Raw genomic sequence first — 19,478 nt, 5'->3', positions numbered from 1 at the left:
CAAAATAGCAGAGTTGTTCTGTGCTTCTGAAAATGTTCACAGAGACAGACAACACATTCTTACAAGACATTTTAAGATCACAGTTTTGAATGATTAAGATCCTTCTCATATTCTTACCTCACTAAGAGTCTCAGCCCAAAAGTTTAGAAGCATATCAAGCAAATGAAGAGTAAGAATAGTAAGCAAAGATTGAATACCAAAGGGTATTACAAGTCTTTTGTTTCCTGCATTTGAAACACATTTGTAACTTTGACCACTTTTAACTCCTCTAAGTTTATGTTTTCAGAGGTGGAAAAAATAAATAGGCCATACCCTACAAAACAAAGTCCTTCTCTCACCGTTTCTCTTTAGGAAGTTCTGAGCTTTTGCTATGCCCTTACGCTCAGCAAGTTGCCTCGAGCCTTACCTGAAATTGCAAGGACTGAGCACTTTCCTGAAGTGCTGTGCGGGAAAGTGGACTTGTCATAAAGAAAACAAAATCACCAAGCTCCAGGGTGGATGCCACAGGTTGTCCCTCTCCGCAACTGGGCAGTGTCTCAGATAGGACCAAACAATTTAAATTCAATATTCATAATCACACAGAGAAGAGGCAGAACCAGGGAGGATGACAAAAAATTGATGTAATACATCCCACTACCTGACATCACTTAAATTGCAAACCAGCTGTAACTACCAAGTATTCTGAAGGTAGGGACCTGTGTAATATTTATTCCAGTAATCCCTGTCTTTCAGGCCACAAAGTTCCATGTGTCTTCAGGACACACAGACTTTATATCCAAAATGTAAAATGGAATTTATCGAACTTATTTCAATTCCTGTTCTCAATTGGCATAAAACTACACCACATGTAAACCAACTGGTGCAACCTCCCAAACTTTTGGGTAGCCCTTCCATGGCTGACTCTTTCTCGCGGCCCAGTCCTGCTCCTTCTCAGGCACTTATTATCAGAGCAATTTCCATGAGTGCCTTGCATCATGCTTTAAGTCAGAAATGTTCCAGCAAGAGCTCTGTTCTGAGCTTCTCTCATTAAAAACTTCCACTGGCTTCATAAACGTGGGGGGTTTTTTGGTGTGATGTGGAGCTTAACATTCATAAAGCTGACTTCGGGGATAGTCAAGACGAAACTTGCTCCAGCTACAGTCACATGCCTCTGGAATTGGAAACAGTGTTCTCCTCCAAGGTCAGCTCCTCATTAGTAAAGGAAAACATTTTGAAGTGCTGGTTTAAGCAATTTGATAGCGGATCCAAAGGCAGACTGCATTTCAGGATTACTCAAGGAAACAGAGGAAATGAACCATGTAAATTCTTTGTCAAACAGTTTTCTACACTCTTCAAATCTATTTTAAGGTTCAACATCTGCATGAAGGCCTTAACTTAGTTATACTTCTTCAGACCTTCTGCGGAAATATCTTAATTTTGGTACAGATCCAGAAACCAATCCCAGCTTCAGCTGGAAATCAAATTTGAAATCCTAATTCCCTGTTTCTTTTTGGACAGAACAGTCTCTGAAAGGACAGCTCTGAGGATTCCAAAAGAGCTTGGACACAGCTGGCATACAGTCAGTTACAGCTTCCTTCTCCACAGGATTCAATTTTATTTTTGAATTCTGCCTGGCACAAGTCTATTTTTAAAGCTGTTTGCATTTTTCTTTTTCTTTTTTTTTTTTTTTTTATTGGCTAGGCAGCCCCGTAGAGATTTTCTACAAAATACCTGACCCCTCTTTGTCAGATGTTCCAACGAACGGAAGGAAAACAGCTTGCTCAGCTGAAGCACCGTAATTAGCATATACTGTGATAACTCTCAGTCCTTCTCTAACCTGCTGGCTACACAGCATGATTTCCTTGGGATTTTTGTTTGGTTTGCTTTTAAGCAGAAGTGTAATATTACTGAGAATCACCAGATGGCATTGCTGCAGAACTTTGATATTCCTGTTTACCTGACTGTACACAGGTTAGATATTGAGAAAATACTTATTGCAATCTAGTGCAGAGTTTTTGCTGATGTTACTGCTCCAGCTCCATTACAGAGGCATCACTTTCAAATTAAACATATCCAATCTCGATTATATATTTGTATCCACATGTGCTAATGCCTGAGCCCTCACAATGTCATAAGATTTGTTTGCAGCAAAGGAACATGCACAGCTGCACAGGCATGGTGTAGAAACACAGACACAAGAAATGTGGGTGAAAGATGTTCTTTAGACTGCTTTAAAATTTCTTTGCTTCTTAATTACTGTATTCTTTACGCTCATTGAAATGATTCACAGGCTTTTAAAATTGTTAAAAGGCTACCTATTTAGTGACTGAATCTGTTGGCTGAAGAGTTTCAGCTACAATGGTGCATCTGCAAATAACCTGGGATCGAACTATGTAATAGTTCACACCTCATTAAATTCCTCTGAAGAGACCAAATGACATGGGTGGTAATTTTTAGTGCAGGCTATGGTGTATAACATATGCTAGCACTTCAGAGCTGCTGTAGCTCCCAGCCTGCATAGCCCTGCTCCAGGGACGGGCCCCGGCTGGCGCAGGGGGCAGCTGCCTCCGAGGGTCTGACCGATGCTGAGCGAGCAAATACAAGGGTGAATGGACCTTTTCAACTGCTTAGCATTCAAGGCATGATGAAGTTGTGATGTGGCACTTATTTCCCAAATGTCTCTATTTCCATATAAAGTGGTAAGATCGTATTTTCTGTCCTTCATTTCAAAACAAGGATAAAAATTCATTTCACATACAAGACTGCCTCATGAACAAAGTATTTGCCTCCTGGATACATGCAGAAACTTCATGTTGGTGAGCTTAGGATTTTTTTCCCCACTCATAGTATAACATTTCATCCGGTTGATGACAACCGGTTTGTGCCTACAGCCCCATTTTCACACTCAGGCTGGGTTGCAGCCAATGCAGTCACCCCGCAGCATTGCCGTGACAGCGCTAAGACCCGTGCAGCCTGCAGAGGCCACCAGTTGGGCAGTCACCCATAGCTTAGCTCTGCGCCACAGCTTGCTCATTAGCACTGGATTTATAGTTAGATTGAGCACATCCTCAGGAACTGAACAGCTACGCCAGTAGAGATGTATTCCTAATTTCAGAACTAAACCTCCAACACTATGTGGCAAAAGGAAATTAAAACCTGAGGCTGCAACCACCGTAGCATAGGCTAACAGGCAGAGGTAAGTCTGATTTTTGTCCATAGTGCTTGCTTAATATTTTTATCCAGATGCCCTGGAAAGCTGTGGGTCATTGCTTTGGAGGAATAATTTTGAATCCAGTGGACAGGCAGCTCTCTTGTGTTTTCTATCACCATCAAGCTGGCATTTTCCTGGGCTTCCAGCAGTCAAAGAAATTCCCAATATCAGTGTATGATCACAGCTTTGTGCAGCAGTGAATGAAAAGCCAGGTCCCTGAGGGAATTGCTAATGTTGATGAAAGGAACTTTGCTTGGTTGAACAGACAGAGGCGTTTTTGGGGCAGGAGGACAGCTCTCTCATTTGGGGGATCTTAAATCCATAGTTTAGATCATAACTGTTGTTATGTCTTCCACAAAAGCATTTGAAACATCACCTCAGTGGAGATAACTCTGAGATACCGTTCTCCTTTCTTCACATCTGCCTAGCTGTTGTGCCATTCCCCATTTTATTGAAGCAGATATTAATAGAAACCATCAACAACACCTTTCATGTTATTTCTCTTCTGTGAGCCAGCCACAGGCAACAGCAAGGTAGCCAATATAGATGCTTTTGGATGGAATTAATTCGGCTCTAATCCCCATTAAACAGATGGTGATATGTAAGTCAGGTAGTAAAAGAGACAAGTTGTCTGAAATGCTACCAGTGCAAGGGATAGGCCCTTGGGAGCCCAAGAATTAAAAAATGGGAAAGGTAACTCAGTAAAATTCCCACAGCAGAAGATGGAAACCTACAGTGGTGTTTAAATGCTTCTATGGATATCCAAAGAGAGGGCTGCAAATCATTCCTCTCTCTGCATTTTAAGGGGCTGACTACGGAAGCAGTAACCCAAGGCAGACCCACTGGATTACATTTTTCAATAACAATATGTTTGTTCATATGATTTTTTAATAAAGACAGCTACCCAGAGCAGAGACCAGGCCTCTGTTTGTGGTTGTACTACAAAAAAGAGCATAAAGAAGAGTTTACAATAATGATTTTCCTCTTTCGGGTTTTCAAGTGTTTTGGTTGATACATATAGCCAACCTTCTCCATTTATACACCATCATCCCCAAACACAGGCACCATTTTTCTAAGTGACAGAAACAACCTCTTATGTAAAGATAATTAAAAAAGAGTTATTCTCTTCTGGATTAATGATTACAGTTATTTTTATAAAGGAAAAATGTTAACAAAGCCATTCTCAAAGAACTGAAAAACCACTCTGAGATACCCAAGGTGATCTAAGAAAGGCAAATGCACACGGAAAAATCCCTGAAAACTCCCATCCTTCAGCTTTTGCCTCAGAATACTTTCGACACAAGCTAATACCGTACAATGAAGTTAACACGTATCTTACGTAAATCCTGTCTTTGTGGTGTGTGCAAACCCTGCATGCACACAAGAACTACTTTTATAGCAGAAATGTTGTCATGTGAATACTATTTCTTAAGGGTTAGTGACTTAGATGAGAACTGTTCTGCAGCATTTGTTAAAAATGCTTTGATGTTTGTGATGTACTGCCAATGTATTTCCAACAGTACTTAAACTTGTTACTTTCAGAAAAATAATGAATTAAGCCAAACATTTTTGGTAAAAGGATTGAAAGTGTTCTTTGACGACATAAACCAATTGACAAGCGGCTTTAAAAAAGACTGGAGTGAGAGATAAGGAACTTACAAGGTATAAACAACTGCACCTGTGAGATAACACACAAATAGGCAAAAGTTTAAAGGACTGAAAACAGAAATTAAAGAACCGGGAAAAGAGATAGTAGGTACAGTGTAATACTTATAATAGTCAACATTAGTGATGAATATGAATATTAAATGAAGCTTGTGTAAAGCAGTGGAATGGATGCAGAGAAGTAAAAAGAAAGAAGTCCTCTCTCATCCTCCCACAGGGAAGAGCACACACACATAATGGTTCCTGAATGAGAGAGGCAGATTTGGATTTTGGTTTCTGACTTGCTTTTTCTTCCCCTTAAGCACTAATCTTGGTGACAGAATCTGGAATTCATCACGGTTATTTCCAAAAGAAAAGCCACCTCAAACATTAAAAGGAAGGTTTGTAAATCTCACATTTAGACCGAAAACTCTCTCTTGCAAGGCTTGAATAGTTTGAACTGCGGAAGGAATAACAGCAGGATGTGAATATGCATGTTTTGACCTGCAGACCTCTTCTTCCCTTCTTCATTCCCACCTCTGAGATATGGCCTAGAGAGCTGTAACAGTCTCTCTGAGCCATCAAACAACACATCTAATAACTTGTGACTTTTAGAAAAGACAAAGATCACCTCATCTTTGTAGAAAAACTCAGCAGAGGGACCCTCCTCTGCTGGTAAGAGCCAGCAGAGCTGCTAACCCAGAGCCTTCTTGTTCAGCCTTGCCGAATTGTGATTGCTCTTTTGGGGAGGAGAGCGAGAGGAGACATGACCTTGAACTTCCCTTCTATGTGCTTTTAGCCCAGAATAAATTAGCTTGGACATAGGAGGCACCACAACTGCATCAGCCTTGATCCGTGCATAGTTTTAGGCTGATTAGTCTGTCCAGCTCCCTGGTGAAACACAGATTCTCTTATGGGCTTGGTGTCTGACAGTGAAGAGCTCACTGTTGATCTGATGGCGCTGCACAGGAAGGTACCTTCCCTTTCCGCCACCCCTCTGGATTTCCCTTTTTGTTACTCACCAGTACTGCTCTGGATGGTCCTCACCGTGGTGGTTGTACGCGGGGGAGATGAGGACCGCAGCGATATGCACTCATCGTCCTGGGAGCAGCCCTTCTCGATGGCTCTGACGTAGCTGTGGCTCCTCATGCGGAAGCAGCCCGGCATGGGCAGATCCAGTGCCTCCACTGCCTGAGACTCGAGTTCGCTGAACACCGACTCGCAGACGGATTCGAACTGACCGTTCACCTCCATCTCACTCACCTGCAGGCAAAGACCAGGCAGGTTGAGTACATCCCATACACCAGCCTACCCGGTACAAACACTCACAAGCTACAATGGCCAACATCTGTTAGAAGATCCCTTCACACATGAAGAACAGGTGAATGGCACGTAAACACGTCCCATTTTACAAAACAACAATTGTTAGGGGAAAAAAAATATTGTACAAAAAGGAGAGACAGAGGCTTTGGGCAGAGATTCAGCAGAGTTTAGGTTCTTGGTTCCTGCCGAGACTGGTGGGAAGCTAGGAGCCCTCATAGCAGTGTCTGGTTTATCTCACCCTGGGCCCACAGCAGAGGCTGAATCTCTGGCCATTATGACCATTACATTGAAAAACAAAAATCACTCTTTCTTTGGGGGGGTGAGGAAAAAAAAAAGGGTCAGCTTAACCCTGGTACATAATGCAACCCACAGGCGATCACTGTGATAAACCTGAGGGGTTGGGAAGCTCCAGGGTAGAAGTTGGGAAGGGGAGGCTGATAAGGGAACCAGCTTTGTTGCAGGGAAAAAATGTTTGTATAACTACATCTCTAGGCTGATTCCTTGGGCTGAGGGTGAGAGATGCAGGGGAATCTCTCTTTTAGACCCTTTGTGGAGCAGACACGAGGTGGTGACAAAGACTTGCACTCATGCAGGTTAAAGACCATTAAAAGCATGCAGGTCTTACAAACCTGGAAACCATTTACCTCAGCTTAATTAGTAATGGATGCTCATGTTTCTAAACTGAGAATAGAGCCCTGAGCTTGGCATTAAAGCACAATAATTATCACTGTAGGAAATACGCACATGGAAACCATCACTTAAGGATTTTGTTAGTTTTTAAGGATCAAAAGGCCAAGATTGCAAGAGAAGATAAGACTGTATTAGGGTGGGGGAAAAAAAAATTAGAAATTTTTTTCCAGGATGAATTTTACCAAGGAAAACATTATGCCACGTATTTGTACACATAAATGAAAAGGGAAATCTCAAAGAGTAGAACATATTTTTTCAAAGGGATACTGCTTAAAAGAGCATGGAAGAGTAGTGGATAGCACATCATAAAGAACAATCCTATAATGGTGCAGAATAACCATATCCCCAAATAAATATCTCTGAATTAATACTTTTTTTAAAAAAAACCAACTTCTTCATATTGGCAAATAACACTCACTCTCTGGCAGACAGCTTTGTATAAGTGTTAGGGGTCCAGCTAAATAAGTAACCTAACCTAATGTTCATGTAATTGCCTCTGACACCTGAATTTCAGTGCTGTTTCCTCCTAGATATATCGTGACTCTCTTTCTAGAGCATCAGCCCATACCCTGTGCAAAGTGCCCCACTATAAAATACACAGGTGAATACTGTGAGGTATTAGAATATAGAATACTGCAGAAATTCAAACTATAGCTCCATTCTGAACAGCACATATATTTGTTACGGCCACAGCTGAAGTCCTGGCATCAATGATGTCACGTGCTTTTTTTGACATTGCAATGAGTTGGCATGCCAATAATAAGGGGCCAGTATCTGGCACCACAAATCCTACCCTGCTGCACTTCTGGACTAGTGTAAGAAAATTCTTTTATCCAAGTGATTTATCCAAATGATCCACTTAAGCAAAGAAGCCAAAATTCATACCAAGGAGCTACAGGGTTTAGCAGATGAACTACTGGCCCACTGCCCTGTGGAGTGCTGGCACTTTTGCATTTCTTTCAGATCTGTCCCTGACCAATTCAACTGTACAAGCATGCTGTATGCAAGGACAGGCTATTTTATGATGCTAAAACACATAAACGGAATGTGTCACAGCGGCCTTTTTTTTTTCTAGTTTAGAATGAGCATGAAGAGATTTTACAGAATTTCAGGGCAATAATACCTTTGGACTTAATATATATACTATGACATTTGTACTATATAGATGAAAAGTTCAGAAGTGCCTGGGGTTAAGAATGTATACAATAGTATAAAGAAAGCTTTAAAAATTCTAATAAAATACTAACAAAATTGTGAACGAAACTATGGACTTAATTTTCCTGCAGCCTCTCACTCAGCATGTGAACGTGGGTTTTTTTTGGAGGCATTCCAAAAAATTTGATTTCAGGTACTAAGCACAAGATCCTTAAGAGAACCCTGTTTAAAGACACTGTTGATGAGCACCTGCTTCTGGAAAAGAAAAATAAAAAATTAGACTGCTCCTTCAAACGAATTGCATGTTGTGCCACTCATCCATTTGCAAAGGGCAGGTTATGGCATTATCAAATGTTACCCTCTCAAAAACAAGACTGTGTGAAAACATTTCTGTTTTCTTAAAAAATGTTTTGAAGATACGGGGCATGCAACAGCCTGATTCCACTTAAAGCAAAATCAAGTTTCTTCTATTGCAAGGGCTCGGCCGGTGTCCACCCTCCGGGCCACCGCGGGTGTGGGTCACCCACCTGACTGATGGTGCTCATGGCTCTCATGTAGCTCTCGTTGCGGGAGCGGAACTTGGGGGACGTCAGCAGCCCCGCGGGGTCCAGGCTGTCCAGGCTCCTGTTGATGGAGACTTCGCTCACTGCCCTCAGGTAACTGTGGCTCCGAATCTGAAGCTTTGGCGAGTGTTCACTGGATATCCTGGGAGGTTTGCGAAGAAAGAACAAAAGAAAAAAAAAAAGAAAACAGATATTTCATCAAATCTAAATGACCTCACCAGGAGTGGGGTAAAGAAAGGAGAGGCCCAATAGTAAGATTGGCTGCGTGATTCTAAATGCATCAGCTGAACACCCCCTTCTTGAAATGCAGTTTGTAGGAACCATAGGGGCTCTATTCCTCTAAAGGGTTGTTCCTCTGCGAAAACCTGGTGCTGATCAGACCTGCTGGTGCTGTGACTCTGACACCCATGTACGTACCCGTGTAAGGGGACTGCTTCTCACGGAGTTTTCAAGGGTGTGTGGGCAAATAGGGTAGGCAGATCATACACAACATGCAAATGCACTCATAGTACATCTTAACCTGGGAAATCATTCCAAGAACTTGGGGCACCTGGTAAGGTTTGATGTGCTTTAAAGTTTATTTTATTCCTGGCTTAAGCTGAAAGTTGAGAAAATGTAGGCCAGGAAAGTAGCTTTACATGACTGGATGTCAAATTAGAAGTTTAAAAACCACAGTTGTATTTCTGAAGTGGTAACATTTCCCCCAATACCAGTGATAGATGAGATGCACAAGTAGTCAGAAACAAACAAAAAAACCCTGATAGATAATGTGCACACACTGCAGTACTTCTGCCATATGTGCTTAGAGACAACTAGCAAAGGTTATAATGTGTAGCTACAATCCACCTGCGAGATGTTTTATCTTCTGAAAATGCTGGCTAAGTGCTGTTTTCACAATCTGAGGCATCCTATAAAGATGTGAGTCACAAAAAGTGATCCATGTCATGCCTCTTATGCAATACAACTCATTTTGGGGATATTTCTTTTTAAACAATTAATTAATGCATAAAGTCTTGAAAGGGTGATTCTTCAAAATTTTTATTGGAATATCTTTAATATTCTCCAAGTATTATGAAGTAAACAAATTAAAATATTAACTAAATTTTCCATTTTTAAATGTAAATCTCTCATGGATATTTGCAGGTATATGAATGAAAAATCTGTAACCTAATTACAGGCTTAATCTTGGTCCTCTAGTCTTTAGAAATACATGCACAGCTGACCTGAAAGAAGAGAATCCATTTTATGTCTAATTCCTCAAGCATTTGCAGATATTTTGTATTCAAGTAGCTAACGATGGTAATTAGTATGAGCAATTTCCCAGTGGCATGCACAATTCTGGTAATTGTCAACGTATTTTAGGAGGACAATTCCATTGTGTAATCACACACCTAAGTAGTTCAGAAACTGGGTCTCTCTGAATGGTACAATACTGTAATAAAATCTAGGTCATCTCTACAACACCGTATTCTCTGGCTGCTAATTACCTGACTAATAAAAATACGTAAACTTATGCTAATTATTCAATATTCCTGTCACAAGATGAAGATAAAGCCTTTGCTTGCCATTTTCACTGTGCTTATGGTGCAATACTCACAGCAGCCATATTCATACACTTTGACTCCTTATGCCATTCGATTCCACATGACAAAAGTAGAAAGCATTTTAGACATCATAATTAGTGGTGTTCCAAACTCAAAAAAAGGAAGAGAAAATGATGAAAAAGTAACTGTTACGAGCGGTTAGCTACAACATTTTGGTAACTAACACTAACCATGGGACTCTTGGAAAAAAATTCTTGTCTGTTATTTGATAAAAAAATAAAGAAATAAAAATTTAAAAAAGATAAAATAGAATGAATAATTCAACAGGCAATTTTTCAGATGCATGCGAGCTACTTCACCACCCTGCAGATCTGTAAACTGATGAGCATTGCTTGAAATGCATTTCTTAAATTAATTCAAAATGTATTTTATGAATATGTTGTGAACAGTTTGCTGCCAATATGTGACATGCAAAATTCAAATATGCTTGATTAGCTGCCAGTTAGTCAAATACGTCACCTGGGGCTGTCACTGTTCGCTGATTAGCTGAGCTCACAAGAAGACTGCAGCACATCACCAAATTCAGCCCACAGGTGTTGCCAGACAGAAATGTGCAAGCGCTGAGGCAGGTGCCCTTGAAAGGTTGGAACCAATATGACAAGATGCAGGTACCCATAGCAGCAAGATTTTGCTGTGGCAGCCAGATCAGATGAGATGCTCTAAGCGTCATGGAAAGCCGTCACAAAAGGTATAGAAATTAATTTTCTGTATGCATTAGTGTGGCGTAACAACGTCTTCCCAAATCAGCTCGAAACAAGGCCATCCATGCATGAGAGTAAATGTTTCCCTGTTGTTTCAGAGATGGGTGGTCAGCACAGCTGCCTTCTTTTTCTGACTAGTTTTGTTCCTGACTATACAACTGGCCAGTCTGGCACATATCTAGAACCATATTTTACAGGTGGCTACTTATCTTAGCCTGCACATACCTCCCATCTGTTGTACAAAACAGACTAGGGTATTGGCAGCTGTTGAAGGAGGTGCCTCCTTGCTTACTGATCGCTACAATCACTGGTTCACTAGATGTAGTGATGGGGAGAAAAAAAAAAGAAAAACGATTTAAAGCATAGACAAAGAAACATCTGAAGCTTTGCATTTATAATGATTACTATTGCTTTTATAGCTATGTAATAAATCGTCACTACATTCTACAGTACACTTTAATGAACAGCTGAAATGCCACTGGAAATTTTGAAAACATTCCATTTAGGAATAAATCTGGCTATGTATGACAGGGGAAGATCTGAATGTCTAATTTATTTTCTCAGAGTTACTATTACCAGTAACCTGTAAATGAAAATATTATTTTCTTCCTTAAGAGTTCAACTCCATCTTCTATTTATCTTGCATTACCTAAACTTCTGTTTGTACCATCATAATTTCCACAACTAAGTATGACAGACAAAGGACTGAGACTTTGGGACAGCTCTTCGGCCAATACAAAACGGTCTGTTAGCTCCACTCACTGCATTGGATATATTAATTGGCAGAAGGAGGATGTGAATTACTAAAGATCTTGAACAAGCTCCTCAAGCATGCTGCATCATTTCTGTTGTGCAGTGCCTGCCGGTGTGACATGGGACAAGTGCTGAAGGGTAGCCCTGAACTCAGTGCCAGAGCCCTTTCAAAGGGGCTTATACACAGCTCATCCTTACTTCTAAGGTAAAAGAGAGATTTTGCCTGTGAGGCTTCTAGTCCCTTGTGGATACACAATGTGATGATGTTGGTTGAAGCAGCATTCAGGGAGCTTGCAGCGGGCATGGGGAGCCGGGCATGCTTTGGGGCTGGGCTGTCCCCTAAGGCAGCATGCTGTGTTCACAGGTGGCAGGTCCCCAAACTGGCTGCACCGTCCTTTTTCCCCCTTGCCCCAGACCTCACCCCAAAGGATGGGAGCACAGCCACAATGGCAAGACACCGATAGTGCATGGGGCGGGAGGAGCAGCACTGCTAGACGTGCTTCCCAAGAACCACAGCAAGAGACACCAGGAGAAGATGAAGGCTTTGGGTTTCTGCCACTCTGCCGGCTGCTGTTGGTGGGTGTCCCAAGGGGACTGACCAGAAAAGGAGCCAGCCCTGTGCTGAGGTGTGAGGAAATGGAGTCTGCTGAGTCCCGGTGGAGAAACAAAGGTTCCCCTGGGTAAAGGAAGGCAAGTGTCTCAGGCAAGATTGAGGTACCCTGCCTGCGAAGGCAAAATGCTACTGAAAGCCCGTGAGGGGCTCTGAGAGGCAGGAGAGTGTTCATTTAAGCAGAAAACATGTTTTAGTGAAGGACCTAAAACAGAAGATCATGTAGGTGTGTAAATGAACTCTTTAAGCTACCTTTGCATACTGCCCTTTGGTTTCTGCTCTGTACATTTCAGACATACTGAGGCTCATTCTCCTGTTTTCATTGAAATATAGAAATGAAAAGATTTAAAATGCATACACCTAATCACCACTACCACTGTTGCAACATGCATGTTAATAAATACTTTTAACCAGCTCTTACAGATGTGTTTGTATTTACGCAGTCTTAATTCAGATGGAAACACGTTTTGGTCCCTAATTTGCTTAACTGACTATTTGCAGAGTAAGGAGTTGGTCAGTATAGGTAAGCATGGGAGGAGCTAGGCTTAGCTGATTTGCTCTGGTTTGTACAGGGAAGTAAGGAAATAGCTTTAGCCTGATGCCAGGCTCAGGTGATGGTCCAGGATGAATGAAAGGCGAAGGAAAGCTATACACTATCTTTACATACTGCCTTGTCATTTCTGACTTGTATATGCTGGCCATAATTTAGTTCACTCAAATATATTAAAGGGTTTGAAACACAGTGTTAGCAGATTAAAAGTGAAATAGCTTTGAATATATTCCTGGAAGAGTTCCTTTTCCTTCAAAATAGCTTTCAAATGTCAAAGATAAGGAAGACAACAGGGATTTACAAGAACAGGCAAGTTTAGTTTCAAGTATTTCCTTTTAATTTAGGAAAGCACAATGCACTCTGTTGTATATGTGCTCTTTATGAAAAACACTTTCATTTATTACATTTCATTTCTGAATGAAAAAAGGGAGAGACGAGACTGATGATAGCTGCTTTCTTTCCCCTTTAGGCCAGACACAATATAAAAAAGCATTACAATGAAAAATAGTCCTAAGACTGTATTGTCTTCTGCAAGTTCAGCATTCAGATTCATAGCACAAAGCGCAGTGTTGTGCCAGACGGGTACTATGCTATGCCAACAGAAGATGACAAAGCAGAATAAAGTGAAAGACCAGAAACATGTCATGAATACTTCTGTAAGCCAGCAGAGGAGTGTGCTAAACTTTGCCTTCAAACAAACAGAAAGCCCCCAACAACGCACCACACATAATCCAAAACCAAGAAAAAATAAACCTCAAAACCACCACTATTGCTAAATATCCCAGCTCTCATTTTTGTAGCCTACAACGGACAGCTTAGTTCCCTGGGGCTTAATTATCCTAGGCTGAATGCCCCACCTCCAGTGTGGCTGGTGGGCACATCCAATGCACATTTCTGTGCTTAATTTATTTGCATTTTAGTGTTGCTAGAAGGTAGAATAATCCAGTGCAGTCTGACACAAGACAAACACTGAAGGACATCAGGGAGGAACGTGTACAGAACAAAGTCATTCAAGTGCATCTGTCTGATCCCGGTCATGATACGGGTCACCAGGCTGGGGTAATTTGATCGTGTTGGCACCTATGTTCTGCTGCATTTTCAATGCAGCGAACACAAATCCGTCATGCAACCGACGGAGACAAGGGCAGCACATCAACAGTTTTGAGCATTCTTCCCCCTCACCAGGGATTTTTCCAGGTTTTGAAGATGTCCTTTTCTGGTTTTGTTTATAATCAAGTGAACCTCCTCATGGGGATTTCCTACCTTGAAGCTAGAAAAAAATAATAAAAACCTCTCTTCAAGTCCTTAGTGTGTTGCTAAAGAGCCAAGTATGAGAAAGAAAAATCTAAAACTTGGAGACAACCAGAAAAAGCTCATCTGCTGAAGAGCAATTCAATGTTATCAGCACAAAATTGGCACCTGCTTCCTCTTGCGTTATAAAAGATTCAACTGATCAGACTACAAATCGTCCTCACTGCACGGACCAGCCAACACATACCACAAAGCCGTGTGGGACATGCCAGTATCACAGGGTTTGTCACAGGGTGAGAAGAGGCAGAAATTGCAGTACAGTGTATTTGTCTCTCTGCCTGATTTTACAGATTCTGGTAGGGCTGCAGGAGGAAAGCACTTCTAGAGGAAAGCACTTAAAAATATAAATCCAGAAGTTCACACAGTTTGGTGTCACATAGCTCTCCAACATGTCTATCTCCAGCTGTTGTGGGTTTTTTCAGTAAGCACATGGTGTCCTGCCAGAGAGCTCCTGTTTGTTTGATAGAGGGCAGCAGGAACTGGATCAACTTTTTTTTAGTAGCAAATGCTTCTAAAAAGCCCAGTCCCTTTTAAAACTCTTCACGTCTGGCTACTGCCAGCTTCAGAATCAGCCATGAAACCACTTCTTTGTGATTTTATTACAAACCTGCTTCCCTCTCAAAGAACACGGAATCATTGGGTTGTTTTATTTCTTTTTGGGATGTGGGGGTGCTGAGGTTGTATGACCATGTTTCAAGAACATCTTTAGCCCTTAATAAGTGTTAAAATGTTAGCAAACAAAGCTCACTACTGCATAAAAATTCACATATACATCAAAACAAAGCTTCCCCTTTATTTCAAAGGTCCTCTCAGGTGCTGTGTACAATCAAAAAAAATAGGCTAATGAATTGAAGGAACCTTTCCCTTGCCATTGATGTGCTGTATCTTCTCCCTGCTTTCTAGACAGCATGGAAGCCATAATGCCATATGCAGTTGAGTTGGTAAGAGAAGCAGATGGACGATGATGCAGACAGACATTATACAATTCTCTTTAATCAGAAATCTGGTCTACATGCTGGTGCTGATTCCCATGTGGGGGTGTTTGTGGGGGGAATAGTTGTGAGCTCTCTTCTGTTCCACCCTGGAGAGTGAAAAGAGATGCTGAAGCATAGAAACAATTCAACCCAGATGAACCAGTTCAACCCAGTGATGCCAGGGTAAGCCATTTCTGTACAACAACAGACAATTTTTGTTTTGCATCCTCTCGTCACACGTAGCAGGGTAAGATATAACATCATCAAGAGCGCCCAGCTTGAGACTAGCTTTCCTCTCAGAAGACCCTCTGAGGAAAGCTGTGGGCCTTCATGTCCCTGATTGCCAATCTTACTGAGTACATGCTTAAAAGGGTTTTTGGAGATTCTTGCTTGAGGAAAAGATGTCTGAACCTAGACCAAACACATGACACAAGGCTCTTGCCTTTTTCAGCACGAGTCTCCTTTGGGCTGGCACTAATAATCCCTGGAACAAGTGCTGCTGGAAAAGCTCTTGCCTTGTATCAGGTAAGAACGAACTAAGAACAAACACCGCCAGAGGCCCTGAGCAGGTCAGCCATGCCTGCAGCCCTGCCTGGAGGCCTTTGGCCCATGTTGGGGTGAGGATGAATCCTTTGGTGCCCCCCCTATTAAAGCCCTCCGCCACTGCTTTGATGAACTCTCTCTTTGCTGTCACAAAAGTCAAACCCTCCTTCCTGCAGAAGGCTCCTTCAGCTCCCTTGGTGAGGCCAGGCTCACCCACCTGATCCCACATCACGTTACGTTCTTGGTTACTTCAGTGGTTAGCGACCTGCTAAAGCACTTAGACACACACAGGTCTAAGGGGCTGGATGGGATCCACCCAAAGGTACTGAGGGAGGTGATGGAAGTGCTCACCAAGCCACTTTCAATCCTTTATCAGCAGTCCTGGATAACCGGGGAGATCCCAGTTGACTGGAGATTAGCAAATGTGACGCCCATCTACAAGAAGGGCTGGAAGGAGGATGTGGGGAACTACAAGCATGTCAGTCTGACCTCAGTGCTGGGGAAGGTTACGGAGCAGATCATCTTGAGTGCCATCACACGGCAGGTACAGGACAGCCAGGTGATCAGGCCCAGTCAGCATGGGTTTATGAAGAGCAGGTCCTGCTTGACTAACCTGATCTCCTTCTACGACAAGGTGACCCACTTAGTGGATGAGGGGAAGGCTGTGGATGTTGTCTACCTAGACTTTAGTAAAGCCTTTGACACCATTTCCCACAGCATTCTCCTGGAGAAACTGCCTGCTCATGGCTTGGATGGGCGTAATCTTCGCTGGGTAAAAAACTGGCTGGATGGCCAGGCCCAAAGAGTTGTGGTGAAATGGAGTTAAATCCAGTTGGTGGCCGGTCACAAGTGGTGTTCCCCAGGGCTCTGTGTTGGGGCCAGTTCTGTTTAACATCTTTATCAACGATCTGGATGAGGGGATCGAGTGCACCCTCAGTAAGTTTGCAGACAACACCAAGTTGTGCGGGAGTGCTTATCTGCTTGAGGGTAGGAAGGCTCTACAGAGGGACCTGGAGAGGCTGGATCGATGGGCTGAGGCCAGTTGTATGAGGTTCAACAAGGCCAAGTGCAAGGTCCTGCACTTGGGCCACAGCAACCCCATGCAACGCTACAGGCTTGGGGAAGAGTGGCTGGAAAGCTGCCCAGCGGAAAAGGACCTGGGGGTGTTGGTCAACAGCCAGCTGAATATGAGCCAGCAGTGTGCCCAGGTGGCCAAGAAGACCAATAGCATCCTGGCTTGTATCAGAAATAGTGTGGCCAGCAGGACTAGGGAAGTGATTGTCCCCCTGTACTCAGCACTGGTGAGGCCACACCTCGAATACTGTGTTCAGTCTTGGGCCCCCCACTACAAGAGAGACATTGAGGTGCTGGAGCGTGTCCAGAGAAGGGCAATGAAGCTGGGGACAGGTCTAGAGCGCAAGTCTTCTGAGGAGCAGCTGAGGGAACTGGGATTGTTTAGCCTGGAGAAAAGGAGGCTGAGGGGAGACCTTATCGCTCTCTACAACTACCTGAAAGGAGGTTGTAGCCAGGTGGGTGTTGGTCTCTTCTCCCAAGTAACAATCGGTAGGAGGAGAGGAAACGGTCTCAAGTTGTGCCAGGGGAGGTTTAGATTGGATATTAGGAAAAATTTCTTCACTGAAAGGGTTGTCAAACAGGCTGCCCAGGGAAGTGGTTGAGTCACCATCCCTGAAGGTATTTAAAAGATGTGTGGATGTGGTGCTTATGGACATGGCTTAGTGGTGGACTTGGCAGTGCTAGGTTGGCAGTTGGACTTGATGATCTTAAAGGTCTTTTCCAAACTAAATAATTCTGTGCCACCTCTACCCTCTAGTAAGACTCAAAAATCATCCACAGTCTGCTCAGATTAAACTCTTATTTTAGTAACTCAAGCATTTTGGTCTGCCAGCCAGCCACCAGAGTACGTGTTTGAGGGCAAGCCCTCCAAGAAGGAGGGAAGGAGATGCCTCCAGGTCCACTCAGGCACAGGTTTTGGCATTGGACATGGACCGCTTCACCCCTGCTTCTCTTATTGCTGCTATTATCATAAGTGGGTCAAATCACACTGTCATTTTCCTCCTCTTGGGTGTCTGGTAACAAACTCAAAACATCCTCTCGCACACCTGCAGATCTACACTTCCTGACACATTAGTGGAGAGAACTGAAGTTTGAGTCTCAGTCTGTATTAATATTAAGCTTACTCCTACTCAGAATACTGTCAGACAGCTTTATTTCTTTTTTTAACCTCAGGGTATCTGGGATCAAGATATTCCCCATTGCAGCCCTTGTGCTATTCTACAAAAATCAGAGTCTCCACAAGCTTGGACCTCACCTGCTTAATTTAATTTTCAGGTCTCCCCCATTCATACATTAAGATTTTGATTAATTCTGCCAGTGGGAAAAACCAAGAATTACATCTCTCTGCCAAACCGCAGGAGGAAAGCAGTTACTTTTCAGGAATGTCACCCGGCCGTGTGCTGAGCTGGCTGCACAACCAGCCCTCCCTGCTTAGCACCGCGATTTATGCAGGAGCTCTGGCTTGCTCCCGGGAGTGGGAGGATAGCACTCCAGCTCAGCTAAAAGGCATCTTCTGGGCAGACTTCCCATAACTGAAAGTCCTCCTGTGCTACTCGAGTTACAATATTGGGCAGTATTTATCTACAAATAATGTTTTCTAGTAAATAGTAAAAAAGTATTTGCTGTTGAATGTCACTGCAGTGTTTATTTAAGAGCCATTTTTCCTGACAAATTGCAATGCATTTTCAGTGTTCAGTGTCCTCAGCTCCACATGGACCTGAAGTCAGGTGATGGTCACCCACACACTGCATGGCCATGAGCCTGCAAGCCCTGCCATGTGCCTACTTCTGAGTCACCTAGTTCAGAAAGACATTTCCAAACATCTGGGCTAGATCTGTATAAACATCTCCCAGTGAGATTAGGAACACATCTTAGTTTTGCAAGTCAACACCGTTACTCCAAAACCTTCACATAAATAAGCAGCCACCTGCATTTTCAAAAAATGCATTTTACATATGCAGCATTTTTCCACTTCCTATTCAGTCTTCTGCCATTTCAAAAGTTTCAGATACCTACTACAAAAAAAAAAAAAAGCCGATTCAACACCAGCTGTACAGATGTGCAACACAAACCAAACTATTGGAGAACTCTGAAAAGCAAGTACATTTTAAAGCAATGAGGAGGGTAGGCTAGTAAGTGTATAAGGGAGAAGAGAAAAATCCCAAGCTAAGGGTCTGAGCTCACCTTCTTACACATCTGAGTAACAGCACTACCTCCAAATGAATGTTTGAGAAAGAAAGATTCGATACAGGGCCAAGCATACTACATGGCAAATACTTTGAGTATCTCACCTGCTGTGGGCACACATTATTTCTTGATAAACACCTGCAAAATGTTGACCTGGACTGTAATATGTGCTGGTGGTGACTGTGGATTTTCTCACCTCTTCTCTCTTGATGGGTTCATTCTGAAAGATCATACGTGCACTCTTACTAAGTGGCTATTTCAGTATCCTCTATTTTAGCTGGTTTGTATGTGAAGAACACTAAGCAGTTTAAAGTGCCTGAAGAGAAGACTGCTTTTTCTTCTTTTCTAAGCAAGTACTTCTAACTTACTACATTTTGTTTCTCTGCAGACACTGGGGAGGTGGTGACTTGAAATCCAAGCTACTACTGACAGCATAGGGGTTGAAAGGGGGGTGAGAAGACAGAGCAGTGACCTCCTGGATAACTCTTCAGCCAGTTTCTCGAGCTGTGTCTGGATAAGGATAGCTTGGAGCTCAGATATGACTTGCAGCCATCCCTTCCTGATAAAAAAAAAGCAAAGGTTTTGGGGGAAACTGTTCAAATAGAG

The 19,478-nt window shown here is 42.6% G+C and overlaps 1 protein-coding gene across 3 annotated transcripts in view; it reads right to left on the bottom strand.

Annotated features, from left to right (window-relative positions):
• DLGAP1 (DLG associated protein 1) overlaps window positions 1–19,478 on the bottom strand; it is a 267,016-nt gene that overhangs the window by 90,388 nt on the left and 157,150 nt on the right. For 2 of the 3 annotated variants that reach the window (XM_075495684.1, XM_075495686.1), the window contains 2 exons: window positions 8,530–8,707; window positions 5,857–6,097 (listed from right to left, as the gene is read on the bottom strand). In XM_075495684.1, coding sequence (XP_075351799.1) covers window positions 5,857–6,097; window positions 8,530–8,707 — 419 coding nt within the window. Of the gene's footprint in view, window positions 1–5,852; window positions 6,098–8,529; window positions 8,708–19,478 lie in introns of all 3 variants that reach the window. The other variant, XM_075495685.1, reaches the window with a different exon arrangement.

The sequence above is a fragment of the Mycteria americana genome, chromosome 2 (genome assembly GCF_035582795.1).
Source record: "Mycteria americana isolate JAX WOST 10 ecotype Jacksonville Zoo and Gardens chromosome 2, USCA_MyAme_1.0, whole genome shotgun sequence".
Classification (NCBI taxonomy): Eukaryota; Metazoa; Chordata; class Aves; order Ciconiiformes; family Ciconiidae; genus Mycteria; species Mycteria americana.
This window is presented reverse-complemented; position numbering and strand designations above follow the sequence as displayed.